The sequence below is a fragment of the Littorina saxatilis genome, linkage group LG8 (genome assembly GCF_037325665.1).
Source record: "Littorina saxatilis isolate snail1 linkage group LG8, US_GU_Lsax_2.0, whole genome shotgun sequence".
In the NCBI taxonomy this organism is placed as follows: domain Eukaryota; kingdom Metazoa; phylum Mollusca; class Gastropoda; order Littorinimorpha; family Littorinidae; genus Littorina; species Littorina saxatilis.
The window spans coordinates 23,374,693-23,400,461 of record NC_090252.1 but is presented as its reverse complement, the minus strand read 5'-3'; the positions used below and the strand labels follow the sequence as shown (position 1 = coordinate 23,400,461).

At 40.6% G+C, this 25,769-nt stretch overlaps 1 protein-coding gene across 2 annotated transcripts in view; it reads right to left on the bottom strand.

Moving 5' to 3' along the window:
* Positions 1-152: 152 nt before the first annotated feature.
* LOC138973078 (ubiquitin carboxyl-terminal hydrolase 2-like) overlaps positions 153-25,769 on the bottom strand; it is a 32,704-nt gene continuing 7,087 nt past the window's right edge. The window contains exons 3-14 of one of the 2 annotated variants that reach the window (XR_011457880.1): positions 25,423-25,479; positions 21,240-21,366; positions 19,416-19,530; positions 18,916-19,035; positions 18,322-18,386; positions 16,480-16,586; positions 15,260-15,340; positions 14,196-14,274; positions 13,039-13,107; positions 11,865-12,021; positions 1,865-8,811; positions 153-1,825 (exon numbers count right to left, since the gene is read on the bottom strand). Coding sequence is in view for 1 of the 2 variants with exons in the window: in XM_070345735.1 (XP_070201836.1) it covers positions 8,724-8,811; positions 11,865-12,021; positions 13,039-13,107; positions 14,196-14,274; positions 15,260-15,340; positions 16,480-16,586; positions 18,322-18,386; positions 18,916-19,035; positions 19,416-19,530; positions 21,240-21,366; positions 25,423-25,479 (1,065 nt within the window). In the remaining variant the exon portion in view is untranslated. Of the gene's footprint in view, positions 8,812-11,864; positions 12,022-13,038; positions 13,108-14,195; positions 14,275-15,259; positions 15,341-16,479; positions 16,587-18,321; positions 18,387-18,915; positions 19,036-19,415; positions 19,531-21,239; positions 21,367-25,422; positions 25,480-25,769 lie in introns of both variants that reach the window. The other variant, XM_070345735.1, reaches the window with a different exon arrangement.

Sequence of the window (25,769 nt, the reverse complement as noted above, 5' to 3'; positions counted from 1 at the left end):
ATAGTCATCGAGTACATATGCCTTTAAAGATGCATGTGAGCTGTTAGGATAGTCACATGCACAATAAGCAAACACACAGTCACATTCACCTTTTCTATTCGCGCTCTCCCGATCCCACAAATAGTACACACATATGTATTAAAACACAGCAGTTTAATAATCATGTCTATTTATTTCTCCACGTTTTGTCAAAAGGCAAACAATCCCAAACACACCGGTGTAAACACAATTGGACTTCAGCAAAAAGTAGGGGAATAATAATGAATGCAGTTACCTATAACCATAGGATAGATAAGTACAGGCATTCTCCAGAGGTGGGTTACTGAAATCAAAATGGCTGACATTATACTCAATACATTTTGTCACAACTGGAAATTGGGAAACTATTGAAATCTGTGTGTATGTGTGCATGTGTGTACATACATGTGTGTGTGTGTCTGTGTAAGTGTGCATGTGCTTGTGTGCGGGCATGCATGCGTGTGTGTGTGTGTGTGCTTGTGTGTGTGTGTGTGTGTGTGTGTGTGTGTGTGTGTGTGTGCTTGTGTGTGTGTGTGTGTGTGAGTGTGTGTGTGTGTGTGTGTGTGTGTGTGTGTGAGTGTGTGTGTGTGTGCGTGCATGCGTGTGTGTGTGTGTGTGTGTGCGCATGTGTGTGTGTGTCAGAAAAGAGCTGTGGAGAGGAAGAGGGGGAAAGGTGGAATGGCAAATAAAACAGAACTTTATGCCACTGGCCACATAATAATACATCTGCTAATACAAATCAGTTATCTAATTATAGTTAAGTAACGCTCAGTATATATATACTAAAACAAAAACTCAGTCAATGTACTGGTAAAACCTTCAGTTTTGATTTCATGATAAATCACAGTAGAACCACCCTGTCAAACGGAGACAAACAATCTTATATCAACAACAAACAATCAGATCATCTACATTTACCTACATACCCCTTGATATAACACAAGGACAACAAACAAACAAATAAAAAATATGCACAGTGTCAATAATCAAAACTATGTTAAATGTTTAATTTGAACTTCACTGTCGATGAATAAAACACCAACATTGAAAATAATTACACAACAGTTTTCACTGCTACGTGTCAGTGGAGAAAATGGATTTTTGAGAATATGTCTTCATGTTTAAACAAGGAAACACATGAAACACTTTTTCTTGTTGTGCATTAAGCGGTTTTCTATAGAGATACAATGTATATATGTACGTGTATACATAAAAAAAGCCTGACCATACACAAAAATTAGGAAAATGAAAAAATGATGAGACTACACTACTTGTAAGCTTTCATGTTCTAACGGTCATTTTTCCTGTCACTAGTCTGAATTTGTTCTAGGAAAACGTCAAGCAGTTGATATGACTTGTCATTACAAAATTGACCAGACTACAAATATCTGAACAAATTACACACCTAAAAGAAGGATGGAAGAAAGATAGAGGAAGGGAAGAGAGCAAGAAAGACGTTCTTAGCAAAGATGATTTTGTCTAGGTCCAAACTTAATTCAGATTTGTGATACTGGAGCAATATAAAGTCTTTCTTTCTTTCTTTATTTGGTGTTTAAACGTCGTTTTCAACCGTTCAAGGTTATATCGCGACGGAGGGAAGGGGGGTGATGGGATAGAGCCACTTGCCAAGTGTTTCTTGTTCACAAAAGCACTAATCAAAAATTTGCTCCAGGGGCTTGCAACGTTACACTACCTTACAATGCAAGTTTACAGTACAAAGGACTTTAACATTTCTTACATACTGCTTGACTAAAATCTTTACAACAAGAAGGGCAAAGCCCATACGACTCACATGCTTGACCTTGACCTTTACATGACCTTCAGGGTCAAGGTCAAATAAGTAAACCTAGCAATGACATCATACACTAAGAACTGCTTTACACATTTTTCCTACCAAAATACATGTGACCTTGACCCAAGGTCAAGGTCATCCAAGGTCATGCAACACAAAGCTGTTAATTCAAGACATAGGAAGTACAATGGTGCTTATTGGCTCTTTCTACCATGAGATATGGTCACTTTTAGTGTTTGTTTGTTTGTTTATTTGTTGCTTAACGTCCAGCCGACTACGCAGAGCCATATCAGGACGAGGAAGGGGGGGATGAAGGGGGCCACTTGTCAAGCGATTCCTGTTTACAAATGCACTAACCCATTACTTGTGTCCCAGCAGGCTTTAGTAAAACTAAATTAATACCTACTGGAAGATTACCAGTTTCCAGTATGTTAAAATAGGCTTAACCTATCTACTGCTGGACTTACATCAGAACACTAACAGATTAAACTATACATGAATCGCGAGACAAGCGGCAAGAGAAGAGATTTTTGGAAAAAATACAGGTGAATGAGCAAGAAGGCAGAAAAAAGAAAAGAATTCATGAAGAAAAAGAGAGCATGACAGGAAAGAGGAACCAAAAATCTACCTAACAGCAAACTAGAAAGCTTCTGCGGTTCCAAAAACAGGAGGGGCCTTTAATTTCATAACCGCAGTGCCCCACTGCGGGAGTCACTTTTAGTGGTTCACTACCTTATTTTGGTCACATTTCATAAGGGTCAAAGTGACCTTGACCTTGATCATATGTGACCAAATGTGTCTCATGATGAAAGCATAACATGTGCCCCACATCATTTTTAAGTTTGAAACAGTTATCTTCCATAGTTCAGGGTCAAGGTCACTTTAAAATATGTATACAATCCAACTTTGAAGAGCTCCTGTGACCTTGACCTTGAAGCAAGGTAAACCAAACTGGTATCAAAAGATGGGGCTTACTTTGCCCTATATATCATATATAGGTGAGGTATTCAATCTCAAAAACTTCAGAGAAAATGGGAAAAATGTGAAAAATAGCTGTTTTTTAGACAACATTTATGGCCCCTGCGACCTTGACCTTGAAGCAAGGTCAAGATGCTATGTATGTTTTTTGGGGCCTTGTCATCATACACCATCTTGCCAAATTTGGTACTGATAGACTGAATAGTGTCCAAGAAATATCCAACGTTAAAGTTTTCCGGACGGCCGGACGGCCGGACGGACGGACGACTCGGGTGAGTACATAGACTCACTTTTGCTTCGCATGTGAGTCAAAAATTGACTATATTCTATACAAGAAACACTTAACAAGGGTAAAAGAAGAAACAGAATCCGTTAGTCGCCTCTTATGACATGCTGGGGAGCATTGGGTAAATTCTTCCCCCTAACCCGCGGGGGGTAATTAAGCTCCTAGTAATAAAGATACAACCACCAGCCCCTCCTGCACTTATTTCAAATAAGTTATCAAATGAATAGTGTATAAAACAGTAAGAATATGTACTAATAACAGAAGTGGTAAAAAAAAAACACAACAGAATAACAAATAAGCAAAAAACCAGCAGCAGTGACAAACTGCATACACAGAACGTGAGACAGAAAGAGTTAAATCATAACAATCATATCAGATTTGAATCTCTGAGAAATTTCAGCCCAGAAAAGCATATGCAATTATATATACGCCAGTTAATGACTAGTCTACAAGAGTGTGTATTTTCATGAAAAGAATTATTTATCTACTGTGTATCCTGGATTATTAGCCGACACATCACTCAAACCAATACTCTGAATAAATTCCAAACACAGGAAAGATGAAACTTATGAAAATGCATCTTCTTGTGCGCGGCGCGTTCATGGTGCTGAAAATACTGATTAATAAACTTATGCACAAATCCATTGTGTCTACGTAAAGATTACACCTTAACCAGGAACAAGTCTCCAAAATTAATTACCCACTGATCCCAATTACATTTCACATTATTAACACAGATGGCAAAAGACACACATACTGAGTATTTACACAATGTGAAAAAACTGTCATCACACGTCAATACATGTCAAAACTCAGAAATCATAAAGAAAATCTTACAAAATCACTTTGGTTGAAATAATATATGATTTATGTTGATATGCCCCTGCTCTCCGAATCTTTCAAGAATAAGATGGCAAATTAGAAACAAAACACGGACTGTCCTTAATTTTCTTCTTCTCAATAATGAAAATAACAAGAACGCTGAGGCGTGATTAAACATTCAGTTGTGATGCACTGAAAAAACGTCCAGTTCTCCTTAAACTTCATTATTTACAAGGGTACAGAGTGTGTGTGTGTGTGTGTGTGTGTGTGTGTGTGTGTGTGTGTGTGTGTGTGTGTGTGTGTGTGTATGTGTGTGTGTGAGAGAGAGAGAGAGAGAGAGAGAGACATGTGTCAAACATCACTTTTCATTCTCATATCAAATTGACCCTACTGGTAATCGTTGAAACAATTAACAGGTAATTAGTCCATAACTTGTGCAAATCAATGCCACAAATTAACTCTTTCTTTCATTCACATCTCACAGGTTAAAATGATTTTAATATTCAGTGATGTTGACAAATGCTGAGAAATTGCCAGGGAAAATATAACAGAAAATCACTGTGGTACGTCATGTAGTTACGGTACTCTCACCCATCCAACAACAAATGATAGTTGGAAATACTGATTTTGTGCATTTATGACTCTGTCATCAGTTTGGAAGCACAATTTTATGAATAAGCTAATGAACAGATATATACGAAAACAAACTGGAAAAATCACACATAATTAATGAGACTAGAGGCATGATTCCAATATGCAGGTAAACTGTCATTGTTTTTTGTCATTATTGATTTAATTTACATGTGCTGTGCAAGTGCAGTCAGATTTTGACAGAGCAAGTCTTGTGAGCCGTGGTTGACCTGTTCCTTAAAATTAAAAACAAACAAAAACAACTCCAACAGACAACAATCTATTCACATGGGTGGGACTGGAGAAAAAAAAACGTTACCGCAGACATTACGAATCCGGATTTCCGGCATATACCGGAAGAATCCTACCCATGTATTCATAACTTGAACTTACTGTACAATTTCCAAAAATGTGGGAAACAAAAACTAAGACATTAAAACTGAAGAATCCTCATCACTTGGGTCACACATGGAAACACTTATTTGCAAGGGAAACAAACATGTATAGGGGGGGAAAAAAAAGCATATGGTATGTCGTTGTGACCTGTGGGTAGACAAGAGTCGTAAATGTCTGCCTACAAAAAAATAACTTCAAACGATATTTTACTTGTGTCCGAGTTTGATAACCATCTAAACTAAATCCTGAAAGTTTAAAACACCATAGTGTGAGTGTAAGGTTAATTAAGGAATAAGATAACATACCTACATTATCTACTGAATGCAAATTATTCTACATGTGTGACTGTCACAAAAACAATGTCCAGAACTCACTTTCTTTTCGGTTTTGTTTCATTTTAGTTTTCTTAAATTTTTATTTTTTTTATTAAATCAGATTCAAAAAGATAGTGGGATGTCAGTTTTTGCTAACAGTACCCGACACAAAACATCTAGCTTGTGAGTACAGAATTATTTTGTTTTTCAGCCTAGTTTGTGAGAGCCAAACGCTGGGTAGACACACACACACACAAAGTCTCAATTGATATTTTGATTGGAATACAAGTTTTCCATGTAAAAAAAGCAAAAGACAACATTAAACCATGAAATGTTAAATCTGTTTTTTTCGTTATGTTAAAACAGTGTAAAAAGCATAATAATTTCTAATAAACTGGCAAAGTTTCACTACACTTTCTTACCATCCTCTGCACAGCTTAATTTACTGATAAAATTAAAATGATTGAAACTCTTACAATCTTGTTAAAAAAAATTTTTTTACTCAACTAGAAACTGAAAATTACAAAGTAAACGGCATTGCACAGACAAACTTCTAGAAAAAAACAAAAACCTTCAAATATAAATTCCCTGCAGGAAGCTTACAGCAGTATTTCTATTATTTTTATTTTAAAAAAATCAACATACTTTGGTCTAGCACCTTTGAAAGAGACTTTTACAGCTATCGTGTATCTGGCACCAGTTTGTGTAAAATACAGCCAAATAACAATAAAACAATCTTTCTGACACTGCTTGCGTCATTATCATAACTGACACTCTCAAAGACAGTGGAAACACTCTAATAATATCCTAATGGCAAGACAAAACGAATAAACTGGACGGAAAATAATTTTTATTCAGAAATAAATAAACAGGTATATAATACACAGAGAAAGCAAAACACACACAAAACTTTGTGTACTGTCCAATTGTAAAGAGAATAAAATCAACCCTGTCGGTGAGAATTGTAAAACAGCAAATGAATGTTAAAAACAAGCTTACGTATGTATATAAATATCATCATGATCTTCAATACTGTACAAATTCTACTTAAAGTTAAATCAAATATATTTACAAAATACATACACTGTAATTTGAATCACAATTGCCTGCTTTTTAAATTAGCACACAGCCATATTTTCAACATTCTTTCAGTCACATGAGTGCCTTTCCCTATAAAAAAAATAAATAAATAAAGACCAAGGCAAGTGTTTGTGTTTTTGTGATGTACGTCAAACCATATCTAAAAACATTCTTACAATTCTAAATTTTCAAATATCAACACATCACAGACAACTCTGGTCTGCTTTAAACAGTGGACAGGTAAAAACGTAATGCTTCAGAATTGCATGTGTTGTACTTACTTAAACTTAAACAAAAACAAAACAAAAAAAACCACAACTGCTTACACTCAAACTGATTATACATACGGTCTTCTCAACAAAAGCAAGAACTCAATGAAATCGGTGCTATACCTGAAAAATTCTGAAAAAAAAGGATCAAGATATTTGCTCTCTTAAATCTGATACATTTAGCCACATTCAGCAGGATGGACAAAATAAATAATTACCACGACTTTTCAATTTCATGCCCTGGGTGGTTGCATCAGAACTGTGTCACAAAGTTTTAAACAATTTTCCCTGCTACATAACAAAGTGTGCAAAAATTCCATGCAATGGACATTATCAATATAGTTAGGATATGATCCCAGTGCAGCCTTGTCATTCTCATGATTATTAATATTGTGTAATTTAAAGGAACTGAGATATCTTTTTAAGCCAAGTTCACACACAAAATAAAATTTAAAAAATAAATAAAAGAAGTTCTGCTGCCCTACCAAGGCAAAACATACGTCATTATCAGAATTGTTTTAAGCTAAAGAACTTCAAAACCTACAAATATTCACATTTCACATGAAGACACAGTTATTTAAAAAAACAAAAAAACTCAAAAGTTACCTGGCGCAAAACCATAGTCTATGATCACAACAGAGATAAATCCAGAAGGAAAATGGATAGGAGACACTGCACATATAAATACCAGGTACACACACACACACGCACACACACACACACACTCTCTCTCTCTTTCTCTCTCTCTCTCACACTCACAAACACACGAACACACACCAGTAAGGTTCTTCGGCACACCACAAACACAGTTCCAAATAGAAAATGGCACATGCAATGACCCATCAGTAACAATGATAAGAAAGAAATAAACTCACCACTTTGACATTGCTGACATGACACAATTGTTGACCACTTGCACATACACAGTTGTAATCTTAATCTATTCAAATGTGCTGTTACCATCACGGAAAACTTGAATTTGTCAACCCACTTGTACCTGGCTTTAACTAAAAAGCACTTGTCACTGCCTTGAATTCCTATCATGGTCGTTTTCCAAATGTGACAATTACTGTTTTCCATACTGACCCGACAACACATGCTGAAATGTTGTACATATCATACTGACAATTGCTGTTTGTGACAAATGTGACAATTACTGCTTTCCATACTGACCCTTCAACACATACTGACATTTTGTTCACATCATACTGACAATTGCTGTTTGTGACAAATGTGACAATTGCTGTTTTCCATACTGACCCTTCAACACATGCTGAAATGTTGTTCACATCATACTGACAATTGCTGTTTGTGACAAATGTGACAATTACTGTTTTCCATACTGACCCTTCAACACATGCTGAAATGTTGTTCACATCATACTGACAATTGCTGTTTGTGACAAATGTGACAATTACTGTTTTCCATACTGACCCTTCAACACATGCTGAAATGTTGTTGACATCATACTGACACTGACTGTGAGTGACAAATGTGACAATTGCTGTTTGTGACAAATGTGACAATTACTGCTTTCCATACTAATCCTACAACACATTTCGTTCACATCCGTCTAACTTTCATGAGTGGACTGTACAAATGTCTGATTTTTTCTTGACTTATACACGTGCTAGATCTGACTTCAGTTTGACAGTAGCTATACTGGAGATTAGGAGAATGAGGACAGAGAATTATGCTTCCCTTTGGAATAAAGACCCTGACACGGTCTGTGATAAATAACAATGCTTTCAGAGGTGTGTCCTTTCACTCGAAACACGTTTTGCAATGGAACCCATGCTGATGTGGAAGAGGTAACAGTACATGTAAACAAACGAACTCTCCTTTTTTTTTCCAAAAAGGCTGTTGCTTTTTTTCCAAATAGTAATCTTCTTTCTCGTGAATTTAGAATTCTTACTCTTATATATCCTTTCACCACAGTAAAAAACAAAAAAAACCCAGAATAAGACAAGAATCAAACACGCACCATTCAGGAGGGGGAAAAAAAACACCCCTCAGACTGGTAACAGACAGGTCTTGGTAAAACCCAAACCAGTTTCGATGTCAAAATGTTTTCTGCGATGCGATTGGTCAAATGTTTTGCACCGCCCACTGTGACTGGTTGAAGTGGAGGAGGCTTGCTACAATCGCCCTGCAGGACTGGTGAGCTCATAGAACAAGATATACGCTTCTGAAGACACAGCTTGGTTGGAACGAGCAGGTGACACTCTGCAAGAAAGGAACAAAACACAATGTACTAATTAGGATGCAGTATGCTAGCAGAAAAAAAAAGCAAATGCTTATACAACTCACTTTTCATGGTGTGTATTATGATTTAAAAATAAAATATTTGCTGTTCTAGCTTAAAATAATGTTCACAGAACATTGGTTTCCTATGTATTGACCTAAACCTGATCCTAATGTGACCTGTAAATAATATTAAAATCAATAAATGTAGTGACGGGCGTGGCAAGACGTCGGCCTCCTAATCGGGAGGTCGAGGGATCGAATCCCGGTCGCTGCCGCCTGGTGGGTTAAGAGTGGAGATTTTTTCGATCTCCCAGGTCAACTTATGTGCAGACCTACTAGTGGCTTATCCCCCTTCGTGTGTACACGCAAGCACAAGACCAAGTGCGCACGGAAAAGATCCTGTAATCCAAGTCGGAGTTCGGTGGGTTATAGAAACACGAAAATACCCAGCATGCCTACTCAACGAAAGCGGTGTGTGCCGACTATGCTCTCAGAGTATAGTGTGGGGAACCCAAATGGGCAAACGAGCTCATACACATTCCCAGACAATTCTGAAACGCTGAAGAAGAAGAATAAATGTAGTTATCTGTTGCGCTAATTCAGCCAAACAAGTAACATGGGTGACCGAGAGTATTCGTAAAAGAATAAAAATGACGTCGCGCTTTGGATATGACGTCACGCTTTGGAAAGAAAAGTTCTCTTTGACGACTTTGGACCTCATCACTGCGAATTCATACAATCCTTTTGTGTGCATTGAAAGTTTAACTATGAATCTTTTGTAAATTCATAACTGCGGAAAATGATGTGAGAATAATAAAAATCAATGTGTTCAACGCTGTTTTCTTGTTAAAACAATTTTCTTGATTGTTTATATTCTATGTGCATGCGATCTTGTTTATCGGTGTGTATGAAGACATCAATGTACCCGTCAAATTATTCTTTCAAAATGGAGAGACGTGGTCTGTTTAGCTCGTGGAAAATGTTCAATATCACAGACCTATTTTGAGGTAAGGAACACCAGATTATTGTGAACAAGTGGGAAACAATCTTTTCTTCACAGAGTTCTGCAAGCAGCACAATTTCCGTGAGATTATGTGTTATTTGAAGGTGTGTTTCAGAAGATGACCGTTGGATTTCCATCTTTGGCTATAAATTCTACGGTGAGTAGTGTGTCCGCTTTCGGATTTTTATGTGCCGATATTAACATATGTTTCCTTTGGTCACAGGTCTTGACTTTTGACTCTTGTCCCTTGACGTTGTCCATAACGTCGACCAGCTCTTGTCTCATGACGCCCTGACGTCGACCAGTTCGGCATGAAGTCAAGCTAACACCACGAAGCTAACGGGTGAAGCATCATCTGACATGACAGCAGGCTCATCACAAGAACCTTAACGTTTGACAAGTGGAGGAGAGCAAACAACTCACGAACATATGCAATACATTCACTCAAGATAAATTCTACCTCATGTTCAAAACATAGAGATACTCGGGCGAATCCAATTCATCCTCGTAACGAGTTGTGGATCTCATATCAAGAAGTACTTTTCCCTACGAAGTACCAAGGAATTGATGACGACCCTTATCGTAATCTGATGATCAAGACTGTATGTGCGGAACAAGACTTTGCTGTCTTGCTATCAGGAGTCGACGATAAGAACTGTGCATAGCCAAAGACAATTCAGACATAGTGAGGAAGCACGTGTGAACCATTGGAACTGGGTCAGACCTTGGACATCTTACCAATCGCTGGGAAGTAAACTTCTTTTCATTGATACCTTTCATTCATTTGTCTATTCCAAATTAAATTTGTTTTAAAAGGAACTCCAACGTTATCACATCTGTACACCTTTATTTATTTCACATCATCCTACATACATACTAATCTTTATAGCGTAAAGTTCACATATTCATAAAAAGAAAACCAGGGAAAAAGCTTGGAAACGATCTAACCCCATAATACCCTAGACACAAATACGAAGTTAGATTCCAAGGCTTGTAACATTATCCAATCCTAAGAATATCCCACAGATACACTTGCTTGTGGCGATTTAATTATTCTGTTGTCAGCACTCCGTCCATCATGCTATTGCAACCTGTTTGGGCTTAGGTAGGGTCCAAACTTTGTTTATCTAGCTGTTTCCAAGGCTTCCAGTCCATACAATTGAGACAAACCGTGTCAAGTTCGCCCACTTCAAACGTTGTTCTGTAATATTACTACTCAGTTTCGTCGCTTATTCTTTTGATATCAAGGCTAGTTTAACCGGTCTTGTGAGTTCAAGTTGACGACGACTTTGAAGTAAACAGACTCAAAAGGGACTGTGGGTTATTGTTTACATATTTGCTTTTCCTTTTTTTCTATTGCGGGGGTTTGCTCTGTTATCAGTCAGTTATGTTTTTCAGGACCATGGCAATTCTTCAAGGACTTTCACTGACTTGAATATTGACCCTTCAAAAAATTGAAGCACCTTTAGGGATTTCAAGCACCTGTTTGAACCCTGTTTATATGCTTTAGTCCGATTGCACCACTTATACGTACCGAGTATCGTCCGATTGCACCACTTATACGTACTGAGTATCGTCCGATTGCACCACTTATACGTACTGAGTATCGTCCGATTGCACCACATATACGTACTGAGTATCATCCGATTGCACCACTTATACATACTGACTATCGTCCGATTGCACCACTTATACGTACTGAGTATCATCCGATTGCACCACTTATACGGACTGAGTATCATCCGATTGCACCACTTATACGGACTGAGTATCGTCCGATTGCACCACTTATACGGACTGAGTATCGTCCGATTGCACCACTTATACGTACTGTGTATCGTCCGATTGCACCACTTATACGTACTGACTATCGTCCGATTGCACCACTTATACGTACTGAGTATCGTCCGATTGCACCACTTATACGTACTGAGTATCGTCCGATTGCACCACTTATACGTACTGAGTATCGTCCGATTGCACCACTTATACGTACTGAGTATCGTCCGATTGCACCACTTATACGTACTGAGTATCGTTGAAGGTGTGCCACTCTCCTGAGTAGGGGTTCTTGCATATGGCGGTGTAATGACCCGAGTGCACGCCCCCTGAGTGGTCACTGACAGCGTAAAGGTCATAGGTCACCTTCTGGCCCCCTTCGCTGCTGTAGTCGGTCAGCTTCAGTCCTAGAAAATAGGAGAATGATGAAGGAAGGAAGAAAGAAAGAATGACAGGAAGGAAGAATGAAAGATTGAAAGAAAGAAAGACAAGAAAGAAGAAAGGACAGAAATAAAGACGAAGACAAGAAAAACATAAAGACAGTAGAAAGAAGAAAATATTAGGAAGTACAGAAATAAGGAGTGAAAGATTGAATTATTTGAAAGGAAAAACAAAAGATTAGCAAGAAAATGTCATTCTGGTTGTTTTTGTTTTTCTACCAGAGAGCAAACCGTAACCAACTGTGTATTTTATTTTATTTATTTATTTTATGCAATTTATACCGCGCACATATCTCAACCACGGATTCAAGGCGCAGGGATTTATTTATGCCGTGTGAGATGGAATTTTTTACACAATGTATCACGCATTCACATCGGCCAGCAAACCTCAAGCCTACACGGGTATTTGTGTATTGTGTATTCAATCACAAGATAATGCCATGTATTTTCAGTCATTGAAAATACTATACAGATTTTAAATAATACTTTAAAACAAGAAAACAAACAAAACTCCCTCCCCCAAGAAAACAAGGACAGTGCATAAGGATTTGAAAATAAATTCAGTCATATGAACACAATGTACTTTTTCTTCTTCTTCTTCTGTGTCCATGGGCTGCTACTTCCACCTACACTCGTAGTCAAGAAAAAGCTTTCACGCGTATAGCCATCTTTTCCCTGCCATTTAGGCACTCATACTTCCGATTCTGGGGGATACATACATGATGGGTGTTCTATACCCGACATGGATTTCAGGATCTTTAATGTGCGTATAACTTAGTCTTCTGCCTACAAACTAAGGGGGATAAGTAGGCACTAACAGGTCTGCACATAAGCTGACCTGCGTGATCGGAAAAATCTCCACCCTCTAACAAACCAGGCTTAGCTGGGATTCAAACCTGAACCTTCTACACAGAAAGCAGACGTCCTAACCACTGGGCCACGCTTCCATCTGATGACAATTAATGTTCAAACTTGTGCACTTACCTTTCACTGGGAAATCCACCAGGGTGCTCAACTTTCGACCGTACCTCTCCTGACTAAAGCGTTTTAGATCTGAACAATACAGTCAAGGTGAAATCTCATCAAAAACAAAGACGGTGATTCCATATCCAAGGAAGCAAGCATACAAGCCCATAAGACGGACCGGCACGGTTGGCCTAGAGGTAAGGCGTCCGCCCCGTGATCGGGAGGTCGTGGGTTTGAACCCCGGCCGGGTCATACCTAAGACTTTAAAATTGGCAATCTAGTGGCTGCTCCGCCTGGCGTCTGGCATTATGGGGTTAGTGCTAGGACTGGTTGGTCCGGTGTCAGAATAATGTGACTGGGTGAGACATGAAGCCTGTGCTGCGACTTCTGTCTTGTGTGTGGCGCACGTTATATGTCAAAGCAGCACCGCCCTGATATGGCCCTTCGTGGTCGGCTGGGCGTTAAGCAAACAAACAAACAAACAAACAAAACAAACAAACAAACAAACAAACAAACAAACAAACAAACCATAAGACGGCAGCTGCATGCATACCAGACCCGTTGACCCCCAAAACTTGAAAAGAGTAAAGGTCAAGTCAAAAAATAGTAATCTGATGACCAAAATAGTAACCCAGTCATGGTTACGAACGCCAACATTATCCACAAAAACCTAATTTGAAGCACCTTAGAAAATTGTAGTGTGAACTCAAATGGAGTATTTTCTCCCAAAAATTCAAAAAAATAGTAATAAATTACTCCAAAATAGTAAGCGTAAACAGGTCTGGCATACCCACATATGCATACACACGCACACACAGACAGACACAAATAAACTCTCCCTCTCTCTTTCTCTCTGATTACATACAGAAATATTCACAGACAGGTGCTAACACATACACACAAACACAAACTCACAGACGGACACAAATTCTCTCTCCCCCCTCTTTCTCACTGGTACATACAAACATATTCTCCCACAGAAGCGCGTACTCACACTCAACACACACACACACGGACACAAATTCTCTCTCCCTCTCTCTTGCTCTCTGAGTCAGACAGACATGAATACACAGACAGATGCACACACACACCGACAGGTCAATCAACCAACAGACAGCCAGGCAGACAGACACACAGACATATAAACACACACACAAATTGATGATAAAGGATACGGAAGACAAGAATCTGCGGAAAGCGGTGTATGGAGAAACTCTTGGTGCAGGACCGGCGCACCTTGCACTTGGTACACATCTGAAACAACACATGCACAATTGCAAAATATTCTTATCAAAACAGTACCTCTTGCCTGAAATGTTCGACGAAACAGACAGCCAAAGGTACCCACCCACACACAAACCCACTCACACAATATTAACCTTTACGGAGAGCAGTGCAGGCCAGCTAAAGCTAAATATATGTTACCTATATTTCTCCCTCATTCTCTGCAGCCATCCCACCCCTGAGAAAAGGTTTCATAATTGCTATTTATTGCTACAAAATATTAAGCTGCTGTTTTTCGTGATGAGGAAGTTAGATAAAATAAAATAAGATACATGCGAGTTATTTTCAGAGGTAATGGAGTAAGCATACAAAAGAGCTTTTCTACATCCAGCCCTCGTCTGATGAGGGATCTTAGAACGAGCTTAACCAGTAGTTTCCTATACACCCCCCCCCCCCCCCCCCCCCCCCAAATCAAATGCCAAGATGACTTCTCCCGCACTTGCAATAAAAAGCCTACAAGATATAATCCGTCATCAAGACAAAGCAACAAAGCTCCCCAAAGTGTGCATCCCTGCGTCCTGTACGCGCTACAAGCCCAAAACATGTACTAGGATCTATTGAGGGGGTCCCGGGACGCACTAAATTACGTTCTCGTGCGTACCGAAGGTAACATTTTCGGACTGTAGTCGTCAGCTAAGTGCAAGCACCAGTACCATGCTTGCGTACGTGTGTGTCTGTGTGTTGTTGTTGAAATGTCGGAAATATTCCGACTAAAAAAAAAAAAGAATCATCAGATTACACTACTCGTCATCACAAAGGGTTAGCTGTACCCTGGGGGCTTTGGGGCCCTTCGAGTTTTGGACCCGCTAAAACTCCACTGAGGGGGTCCCTGGACCCTCTAAAAATTCAAAGTGGGGGTCCCTGGACCCTCTAAAAATTCAAAGTGGGAGTCCCTGGACCCTGAAGGTGAGGCGTCCGTGAGGAGCCCTGAGCAAACATTTGTAAAGTCCCTTACTGGTCTTTCTTCAGCCTCCAGCTCCTCTTCCTTCATGAAGAGACGCAGACAGTCGTCCAGACTCAACTCTGACGACCGACTCTGAAACAACATGGCCACAAGTCACATTAGAAGGGGGTATCAAGGACAAGATAACTGAAGGCAAGTTTTGATGCAGATAGTCTAATCGATAATAAAGCATTCATGCTCAAATTAATAGAATGCAGTCTGTGACATTTTGTCACCGTCCTGGAATGCTGGCGCAACTCTATTCTTGGTGTTTTAGATGTTAATTTGTGTTTTAGACTAAGTAAATCATTCCCTCAATGAGAGATATTCTCTAAAAGATGATGGACAATACATGATATAACATTCTATTGTCTTTCTATTCATACCAGGTACAAATATAACAAGAAGAGCAAACGCTCGATCGAGTCACTTTCGCAGTTCTGAATATTATATGAGGCATCAGATGGACAGGAAGAAATTGCTATTCACAACACAATGAGTCACGTTCACATAAAATTTGAGCCCGGTCACTTTTATAGTTTCCGAGAAAAGCCCAACGTTAAGTTGTGTGTTGCCGAACAGAAAAGGCTAGTTATCTCCCTTGTTTTTCTGATAACGTTCGTAAAAGGCTACAGATGTAAATACTTTGATGTAAAGAATAATCCTACAAAGTTTCAATCACATCCGATGAACTTTGTCAAAGATATAAAATGTCTAATTTTTCCTTTGACGCTGACCTGTGACCTTGAAAAAGGTCAAAGGTCAACGAAACCATCGTTAAAGTGTAGAGGTCATTGGAGGTCACGACTAAACAAAATATGAGCCCGATCGCTTTGATAGTTTCCGAGAAAAGTCCAACGTTAAGGTGGTGTCTACGGACGGCCGGCCGGACGGCCGGCCGGACAGACTAACACTGACCGATTACATAGAGTCACTTTTTCTCAAGTGACTCAAAAACTATTTCATAATAAAATAATCTGTTTTGGCCTCCTGTTGAACGGCTGTCTAAAATGAGTAAAGCCAAAATTCTGTGACGAGGTGGATATGCTGACTGTGCAAACACAATCAGGAGGCTAACATTTCTGGCTCATATTTCCTGACATTTGAAGAAAAACAGTAAAAGGGTTGGCAGCATAAAATAGGTCTGGTCAGGTGACCACAACCGGTCCTTTTCCCCACTTTGCGCAGCGCTCATTCTCAAATGTGTAATAGATCATCATGAGTTCTCTCACCCGGCTAGGAATTGGTAGTGACAAATCCCAGAAGGGGTCAAAGGTGACTGAGCGATGTCCGCACTCCGCAAACTTGAGTTCACTCTTGAGTTGACCCACAAAAATATCTGCAAATGAACATGAACGTTGCTTTAGCCTCATGTCGGCACTGACAAATTATCGCTGCCCTCCAAAACATATAACAAAAGAACAACAATAAAAACACACAACATTCTGATCACATGGAGAGCTTGTGAACAACAAATGCTGAAACAGACCTTTCTTTTTAGTTGCAATTTTAGAGAAATAACTTGTGCTGAGACCACTGATCCAAAAATAATGGACTGCGCACACTACCAGTGAAACAGTGTAACCAGAGTGCCGCCATTTTACCATACCCCCCCCCCCCCCCCGGGTGGCCGAGTGGTATCGCACTTGCGCTCGGAAGCGAGTTCGACCCTGGGTCAGGGCGTTAGCAATTTTCTCCCCCCTTTCCTAACCTAGGTGGTGGGTTCAAGTGCTAGTCTTTCGGATGAGACGAAAAACCGAGGTCCCTTCGTGTACACCACATTGGGGTGTGCACGTTAAAGATCCCACGATTGACAAAAGGGTCTTTCCTGGCAAAATTGTACAGGCATATATATATATAAAAAATGTCCACCAAAATACCCGTGTGACTAATGGAATAATAGGCCGTGAAAAGTAGGATATGCGCCGAAATGGCTGCGATCTGCTGGCCGATGTGAATGCGTGACGTATTGTGTAAAAAAATTCCATCTCACACGGTATAAATAGATCCCTGCGCCTTGAGTCCGAGTCTGGAGATATGCGCGCAATATAAGACTTCATATAACATCATATAACATAACACTAACAAACATGATCAAAGGGAAATAATCGTAGTTTCGAGAGTTGACAGCAGTTTCCCCTCGCGGTGTCGAACGGTGTCCCAAGATGGCGGATCCGTTAGAGTCAACGTTATGATAGCCAATAAGAAGGGACGCGCTAGCGCTATCCATTATTTTTAGATCAGTGGCTGAGGCTAATATAAGGGAGGTAACTGTGCTCATACTCATCAGAACAAAATCGGAGAATAACATCAAATGTTATGTTATGTTATATGAAGTCTTATATCGCGCGCGTATCTCCAGACTCGGACTCATGCAAGGCGCAGGGATCTATTTATGCCGTGTGAGATGGAATTTTTTACACAATACATCACGCATTCACATCGACCAGCAGATCGCAGCCATTTCGGCGCATATCCTACTTTTCACGGCCTATTATTCCAAGTCACACGGGTATTTTGGTGGACATTTTTTTTATCTATGCCTATACAATTTTGCCAGGAAAGACCCTTTTGTCAATCGTGGGATCTTTAACGTGCACACCCCAATGTAGTGTACACGAAGGGACCTCGGTTTTTCGTCTCATCCGAAAGACTAGCACTTGAACCCACCACCTAGGTTAGGAAAGGGGGAAGAAAATTGCTAACGCCCTGACCCAGGGTCGAACTCGCAACCTCTTGCTTCCGAGCGCAAGTGCGTTACCACTCGGCCACCCAGTCCTTGAAATGAATGAATCTAACAGCAAAAGGCAAAAGACATAACGAATCATATTACACTCTTCTGGTGGCAAACAATTCTTCTGCTGAAGATAGTACTTTTTCTGATGAACATTTCAACAGCCATAAAATCAACCGTAGATATTTTGTTTTCAAACAATTCTGCACAGCAGGATTTACCCCAATTAAATTAATTCTCAGACAAAGTATCCTGCCTCGTTTTCAAGCTGACACCGAACTCTTACAGCAGCTAATGATCGGATCTGCTAATTAGTTGACCCACAAGAGACACAACTTACCAAGGATGTGACTATTGTCTCGAGTGAGGTAGGCATTCCAGTACTCTTTGGCCTTGTCTCGATCACTGAAGCAAAAGAAATTTCACAACATGTACAAATCTGTTAATCTCCCCCTAATCTCTCTCTCTCTCTCTCTCTCTCTCTGTCTCTGTCTCTGTCTCTCTCTCTCTGTCTCTCTCTCTCTCTCTGTCTCTCTCTCATCTTCTCTTATCTTTCCCTTTCCAATAACTGTTTGGCTTAAAATCATGTAGGTCAGAGACCCGAAAGTCAGATTTGTATGATCTGTGTTCCTTGTGCATACCTGAGAAGTACACTCTTCAAATCTGTGCATCATTAATTGCACATGAAAAACTAACCCAGAATACCATATTACTTCCACCATGCAAGTATGTACCCCACTGCACAGTGGTGGGATTTCAGCTCCCCCTCAAGACCCTTGTTTCTCAGATTCTCTGTTCACATTATCTGTAAATTTACCTGCATTTCACCACTCCCCGTGATTCAAGATGTACTTTATTACTTCAGTACTGTATTACGTTTTATTTTGCCAAACTGTCAACAGCATGCACACAGAAAATACGATTGATGACTCACTGCTTGCTGTCCAGCCGGTTGTCATCCAGAATGACGGGTTTGGGTTTCTGCGTGACGCGGTTGACGTCCTCGTGGATACCCTCCAGCAGGTAGCGCAAGAACTCCTGGGCGTCCTGTTGCCTGTACACACAAAATGAACCCATGAAATTCCTACAGTGGAATCTTCCGACTCCCCCGCCCCCCCCTCCAACTTTTGTAAGACCGGGCCGCCCTTTCAAGACACATTCACATCCACACACATGCATGTATGCATGCAGGCATGCAAACACACACACACACACACACACACATGCAGACACACACATACACACACATGCATGCATGCGGACACACACACAAACACACACACAGACACACACTCACAGACACAGACACTCACAGACACAGACACAGAGCTGTCAAGCAGCATAAAAGAAATGCTACGACTGTTTTCAGTTTCTGTTTCAAATTCCTAGTGCACTCTACCAGCCACAACACTTTTAGGTAAAACAAACACCCACGCATAGCCCATGAAGCGGGAAGCAAACTTCTGGATCTGCGTCTTGAAGGCATTGGGAGAGACGTAAGATTCCGAGGCCGACTCTTTCCACAGGGATTTCGTCATGTTGGCAAAGGCTGCAAGCAAACATCATGATTACTTCTCTCACCGATAACATACATCCTTATTACTTCTCTCACCAATAACCTACATCATTATAACTTCTCTCACCAATAACATACATCCTTATTACTTCTCTCACCAATAACATACATCATTATTACTTCTCTCACCGATAACATACATCCTTATTACTTCTCTCACCAATAACATACATCATTATAACTTCTCTCACCAATATTAACATCTTCATTATTTTCCTGTCTACCACATTAAAAGCCAATACTGTCTGTCAATAAATTAACGCATGGAAATATTGCCACTTTGTAAAGAGAGCAACAGTACTGTTGATTTTTGGTGTGTGACCAAGTGGAGGGATAGTTTTACCCATTGTAAAACCCTGGTCAGATTTGAGACGATGAGCTGAACCGTTAACACAAGAAGAAAACTGTGCCTTACGACTCTCATTAATTGTGCAAAGTCGACTTCGCAAAGTCTACTTCACGAAGCTGGCTGCATGAATCTTTGGCATTCAATTTTTGTTACAGTAAAACCTGTCTCTAACGGACACCCTTGGGGAATGGTAATAGTGTCCCTATTAGACAGGTGTCCCTTCTTCACAGGTGGAGGGGCCGGGGCAATATTTTACAAAGAGCACGTAAAATGAACAAGACACTTTTTGTCAGTCCTGTAGTATGTATTTATTGGATTGAACATGAGACTCACTGAAAATGTGAGTAAACAAATGATACATGTAGCAAACAACAACAACAACATTCCCCCCCCCCCCCACCCCCCCCCCCCCCCCCCCCCCCCACCTACCCCGTTCCCTACACACACTGTGCATTCAAACTTACGCAAGTCGGACGTCACAAAGCTAAAAATAGCTGACTCTTCATCAGTCATTCAACGGGAAATTCCGCAGTGTGTCTCGACCAAACACTGTACATCTCCCATACCACGTTGTTCAGGTCTTCATATTGCGTTTTCCGACGTTTCACAGTTTTTGGTCGATTCGCGCACATGACTCCCACTCCTTCATCACGTCTTCTTTTTCCGATTTGATCCTCGCGATCTGTGTTTTACCACCCATCTCCTTCGCCACATCTTGGCATGATTGGCCGCTATCTAGTTTTTTCAAGGCAGCGACACGCTGCTCTAAAGTCAACGCTTTTCTTTTTCCTGCTGGAGATTACATTTTCAAACACAGTAGTCTGCTGTTGCTTTTGGTTGTGACTGTATCCATAATGCGGAAAAGCGAAAGTGAGTGAGCGAAAGTGGGTCTCCATCTAAACAAGCCACTGATTGGTCAGAAAAGGGACAGGACAACCAATCAACAACCATTTGTGCTACGGCTACGGCTGCCGAGCACTGACTGCATAACAGTCGAGTTTTCGAAGTTGCGTTTTTATGTACGTTGTGTCCGTTTGTGACAGTGTTTACACTTCCTACGGTCCGAAAAATCGTGTCCGCGTCCGTAAGTGGCAGGTGTCCGCCCGTTAAAGGTTAGTTATTGTTGAAATCGTGTTCGTGCCATGCTAAACTGTCCGTATGTAGCAGGTGGCCGTTACAACAAGGGTCCGCTAGACTCAGGTTTTACTGTATCAAGAATTTGCAAGTTTTGGCAATGACGACTTTGGGCTCAATGAAGGGCGGTTTTAACTAAATCTTGTTCCCTTCAAACTGAGATCTATCATCATCTTTAAATACGTTGAATGTGACGGACCTTTGATGAGTGCGCCCTTCATGCCGCTGGTGGTGGTGTTGATGTCGAGGAGGTAGCCGTCGCTCAGCAGCCACTCCAGCAAGGGCTTGGTGTTGCTCAGGCATTGCAGCACCGAGTTCATGAAACACTGCACACACACACCAAAACAAGGAATTCAATAACAGTAAAAATGTACACAATACAACGTAGATCTCTTCTTTTTCTTCTTCAACGTTCATGGGCTGAAACTCCCACGTTCGCTGATGATTTTGCATGAGTGGGTTTTTACGTGTATGACCGTTTTTACCCCGCCAATCAGGCAGCATACGCCGATTTCGGGGGAAGCATGCTGGGTATTTTCTTGTTTCTATAACCCATCAAACTCTGACATGGATTACAGTATCTTTTTCGTGCGCACTTGTACTTGTGCTTGCGTGTGCACACGAAGGGGGATAAGGCACTAGCAGGTCTGCACATAAGTTGACCTGGGAGATGGGACAAATTTCTACCCTTAACCCACTAGGCGGCCGCGGCCGGGATTCGAACTCACGACCTTCCGATTAAGAGGCCGACATCTTACCACCTCGCCACTGCGCCCGTCGAAACGTAGATAAATATAATGATTAAATAAAAATTAATTCAATGATGCAGACCAGTTTCGACTCGATCATTCCCATCAGCTACAAAAAAGAGAATTACAGAACGTCACTAGAACCCCACTGTTAAAGACCCGGGCCAATTAAATAGCCTCCTGCTGCTGTTTGTCTTGTCAAATGACAGGACATTTCATCTAAATTGGGCAAGTTGCTGGTAAACTTGAGAAAAATGACAGAGAGCACACAGCGTGCATGGATACGTCGCTTTATTTTCGGATACTTTGTCATTTCATCTAATTTTTGCAAGCTGCAGCTAAACTATGTTAAAAAACAATTGTGTGGCCTTACTGTACTAACACTCCTTCTGAGCTCTTTTTTACATTTAGTCAAGTTATGACTAAATGTTTTAACATCGAGGGGGGAATCGAGACGAGGGTCGTGGTGTATGTGCGTGTGTGTGTGTGTCTGTGTGTGTGTGTAGAGCGATTCAGACTAAACTACTGGACCGATCTTTATGAAATTTGACATGAGAGTTCCTGGGTATGAAATCCCCAGACGTTTTTTTCATTTTTTTGATAAATGTCTTTTATGACGTCATATCCGGCTTTTCGTGAAAGTTGAGGCGGCACTGTCACGCTCTCATTTTTCAACCAAATTGGTTGAAATTTTGGTCAAGTAATCTTCGACGAAGCCCGGACTTCGGTATTGCATTTCAGCTTGGTGGCTTAAAAATTAATTAATGACTTTGGTCATTAAAAATCTGAAAATTGTAAAAAAAAATAAAAATTTATAAAACGATCCAAATTTACGTTCATCTTATTCTCCATCATTTGCTGATTCCAAAAACATATAAATATGTTATATTTGGATTAAAAACAAGCTCTGAAAATTAAATATATAAAAATTATTATCAAAATTAAATTGTCGAAATCAATTTAAAAACACTTTCATCTTATTCCTTGTCGGTTCCTGATTCCAAAAACATATAGATATGATATGTTTGGATTAAAAACACGCTCAGAAAGTTAAAACAAAGAGAGGTACAGAAAAGCGTGCTATCCTTCTTAGCGCAACTACTACCCCGCTCTTCTTGTCAATTTCACTGCCTTTGCCATGAGCCGTGGACTGACGATGCTACGAGTATACGGTCTTGCTGAAAAATGGCATTGCGTTCAGTTTCATTCTGGGAGTTCGACAGCTACTTGACTAAATGTTGTATTTTCGCCTTACGCGACTTGTTTTTTCTTCTTCTGCGTCTGTGGGCTGAAACTACCACGCACAGTTTTGTGTTTTTTGCACAAGTGGTATTTTTTACGTGCAAGACAGATTTTACCCCGCTCTGAGCTCTTTTAACATTTGTTCCTCTATCCCTTTCTCTCTCAAAAACACACACACACACACACACACACACACACACACACACAACCGCCCTCTAAAATGAGTACCTTACATAGCAGCATGCATTTGCAAATTACCTGACAACAATTTGTGCACTCATATTTTTTTTAAACCCCACTGGAGTTCTACACGTGCAACTTCACTGCTCTCTCCGTCACTTAATTTGTGAAATGACATTCCAGCTCTGAACTCCCAAAGGTATCATGCCCCCTCCCTTTCTTTCTCCATCAAACACAGTACGTACGCAACCTCCTGCTTGTAAAGGATCAATAAATTACAGAAAGTGCATCATGAGTGGGTTTTGTTCAAAAACAGCAACTGCAAGCGCTGCAGGAAAAAGTTGGCATACATGTGTAAATCTCGATTGGTTTCGGCCCTTAGCGGTCTACCCTCAGGCTCATAATCAAAGAGATACATTTGGATCATTACAGTTTTACACCAAATTTTGTGTTTGTGTTTGAGTGTGTGTGTTTTTTTCGTTTTTTTTTTTTCTACAATAAATGGGGAATGCTGTTCAGACAAAGTAGGTTTGACAATTAGATTTGCAACAACCTAAATTCAATTTGTTTGTTTTGTTTGTTTGTTTGCTTAACGCCCAGCCGACCACGAAGGGCCATATCAGGGTGGTGCTGCTTTGACATTTAACGTGCGCCACACACAAGACAGAAGTCGCAGCACAGGCTTCATGTCTCATCCAGTCACATTATTCTGACACCGGACCAACCAGTCCTAGCACTAACCCCATAATGCCAGACGCCAGGCGGAGCAGCCACTAGATTGCCAATTTTAAAGTCTTAGGTATGAACCGGCCGGGGTTCGAACCCACGACCTCCCGATCACGGGGCGGACGCCTTACCACTAGGCCAGCCGTGCCGGTTCCTAAATTCAATGTATGCTGCAAGTATAGTCATATGTAGTCATATGTAATACAACTACTCAGTGTTGTTCCCAGCCTCATAGGACAAAAGGTCAGTTGGACCTGTACTGAAAATATGTATCCAGTGGAATCCCCCATGAGTTTTAAGACCAACAAGAATCTGAGAAAATCAGATCTTAAAAAACTTACAGAGGTTATGAACAGAACAATTATTGAATTGGTGTGGGGGGGGGGGGGGGGGGGGTTTCCAGTACTGCATGTCAAAATGTCCGGATCGAGTTGTCTGTTTTGTGGGAAAATTGATTGTCATTGAGTGATTGACACATATTTTTTAGATCTGACACATGGGGGTGATCCTTGGCCAATTGACTGTCCGATAGTTTTGACACGTAGGAATTACGAGTCTTCTGACAAATCAATTTTCCCACAAAACTAATCCTACGTGTCAAAACTATCGGACAGTCAACTGGCCAAGGATCACACCCATGTGTCGGATCTAAAAAGTATTGTGTCAATGACCGAGAACAATGCTAGAATTTCTACATACAGCCCTCAATTTAAAGACTCCCTACCTTTTCTTAGACTTTCTGTTTATAGCCTTCGTAAATGAACCCCCTTTCAACTCATTGGGGTGTGCACGTTAAAGATCCCACGATTGACAAAAGGGTCTTTCCTGGCAAAATTGTATAGGCATAGATAAAAAATGTCCACCAAAATACCCGTGTTACTTGGAATAATAGGCCGTGAAAAGTAGGATATGCGCCGAAATGGCTGCGATCTGCTGGTCGATGTGAATGCGTGATGTATTGAGTAAAAAATTCCATCTCACACGGCATAAATAGATCCCTTCACCTTGAGTCCGAGTCTGGAGATACGCGCGCGATATAAGACTTCATATATATTGTCTCCCAGGTACGGATATATCCGTACCCACTCATATGGCTCTATCTGTCAGCTCAGACTGTTGGCTTCAGTCGCTTCCTGTTACGTACATCTAACGCCTGCATTCCAGTGTGTTGATACACAGTTGCTACACAGTTACTACAATTCTAAGTGACCTGCTGCTGCACAGCTGGTCTCGGCTAAAAAAAAAAACCTTGGTCAACATAGGTGAGGTAGAAAGTGTTAGACTCCCTCCTTTTTAAGACCCGATTTTCTCAGATTTGTGGAGGTTGAAAGGGGATTCCACTGTAGATTCAGGTACATAAATCAATGTGATTGTGAATGCATGCGGGTAAGACAAGCCGAAGACACAGAAACAGAGAGGACAGAGACAGCCTGAGAGACAGACAAAGCACAGAGGACAGACCCGGGGCGAATGTCAGAAACTCACCGTGTTGCCAAGGTTACGAAGGCCCACCTTTCCACCGTCCCTGTGAAAAGACTTGCCCTGTGCCACACACACAAAATCAACAATTAAACTCACATCAGTTTACCAACAAATTCCTTCTTTAACCTGTTTGCTGCCAGTACATATTTGTCTACAAAGCATTACCTCTAATTACTTGAATTTGAAAATTTCAAATGTGCCCTTGATGTAATAAATCTTCAATACACCACAAGCCATCGCGGCCCACATTGTTTGTTGTTGTTCTTCTTCTTCTCTGTTATTTATCGAACGGTTTGTTGCCAGCTGTTAAAGCAAGTTTCAAAGGACGTCATGAGCCGACGTCCTACTGA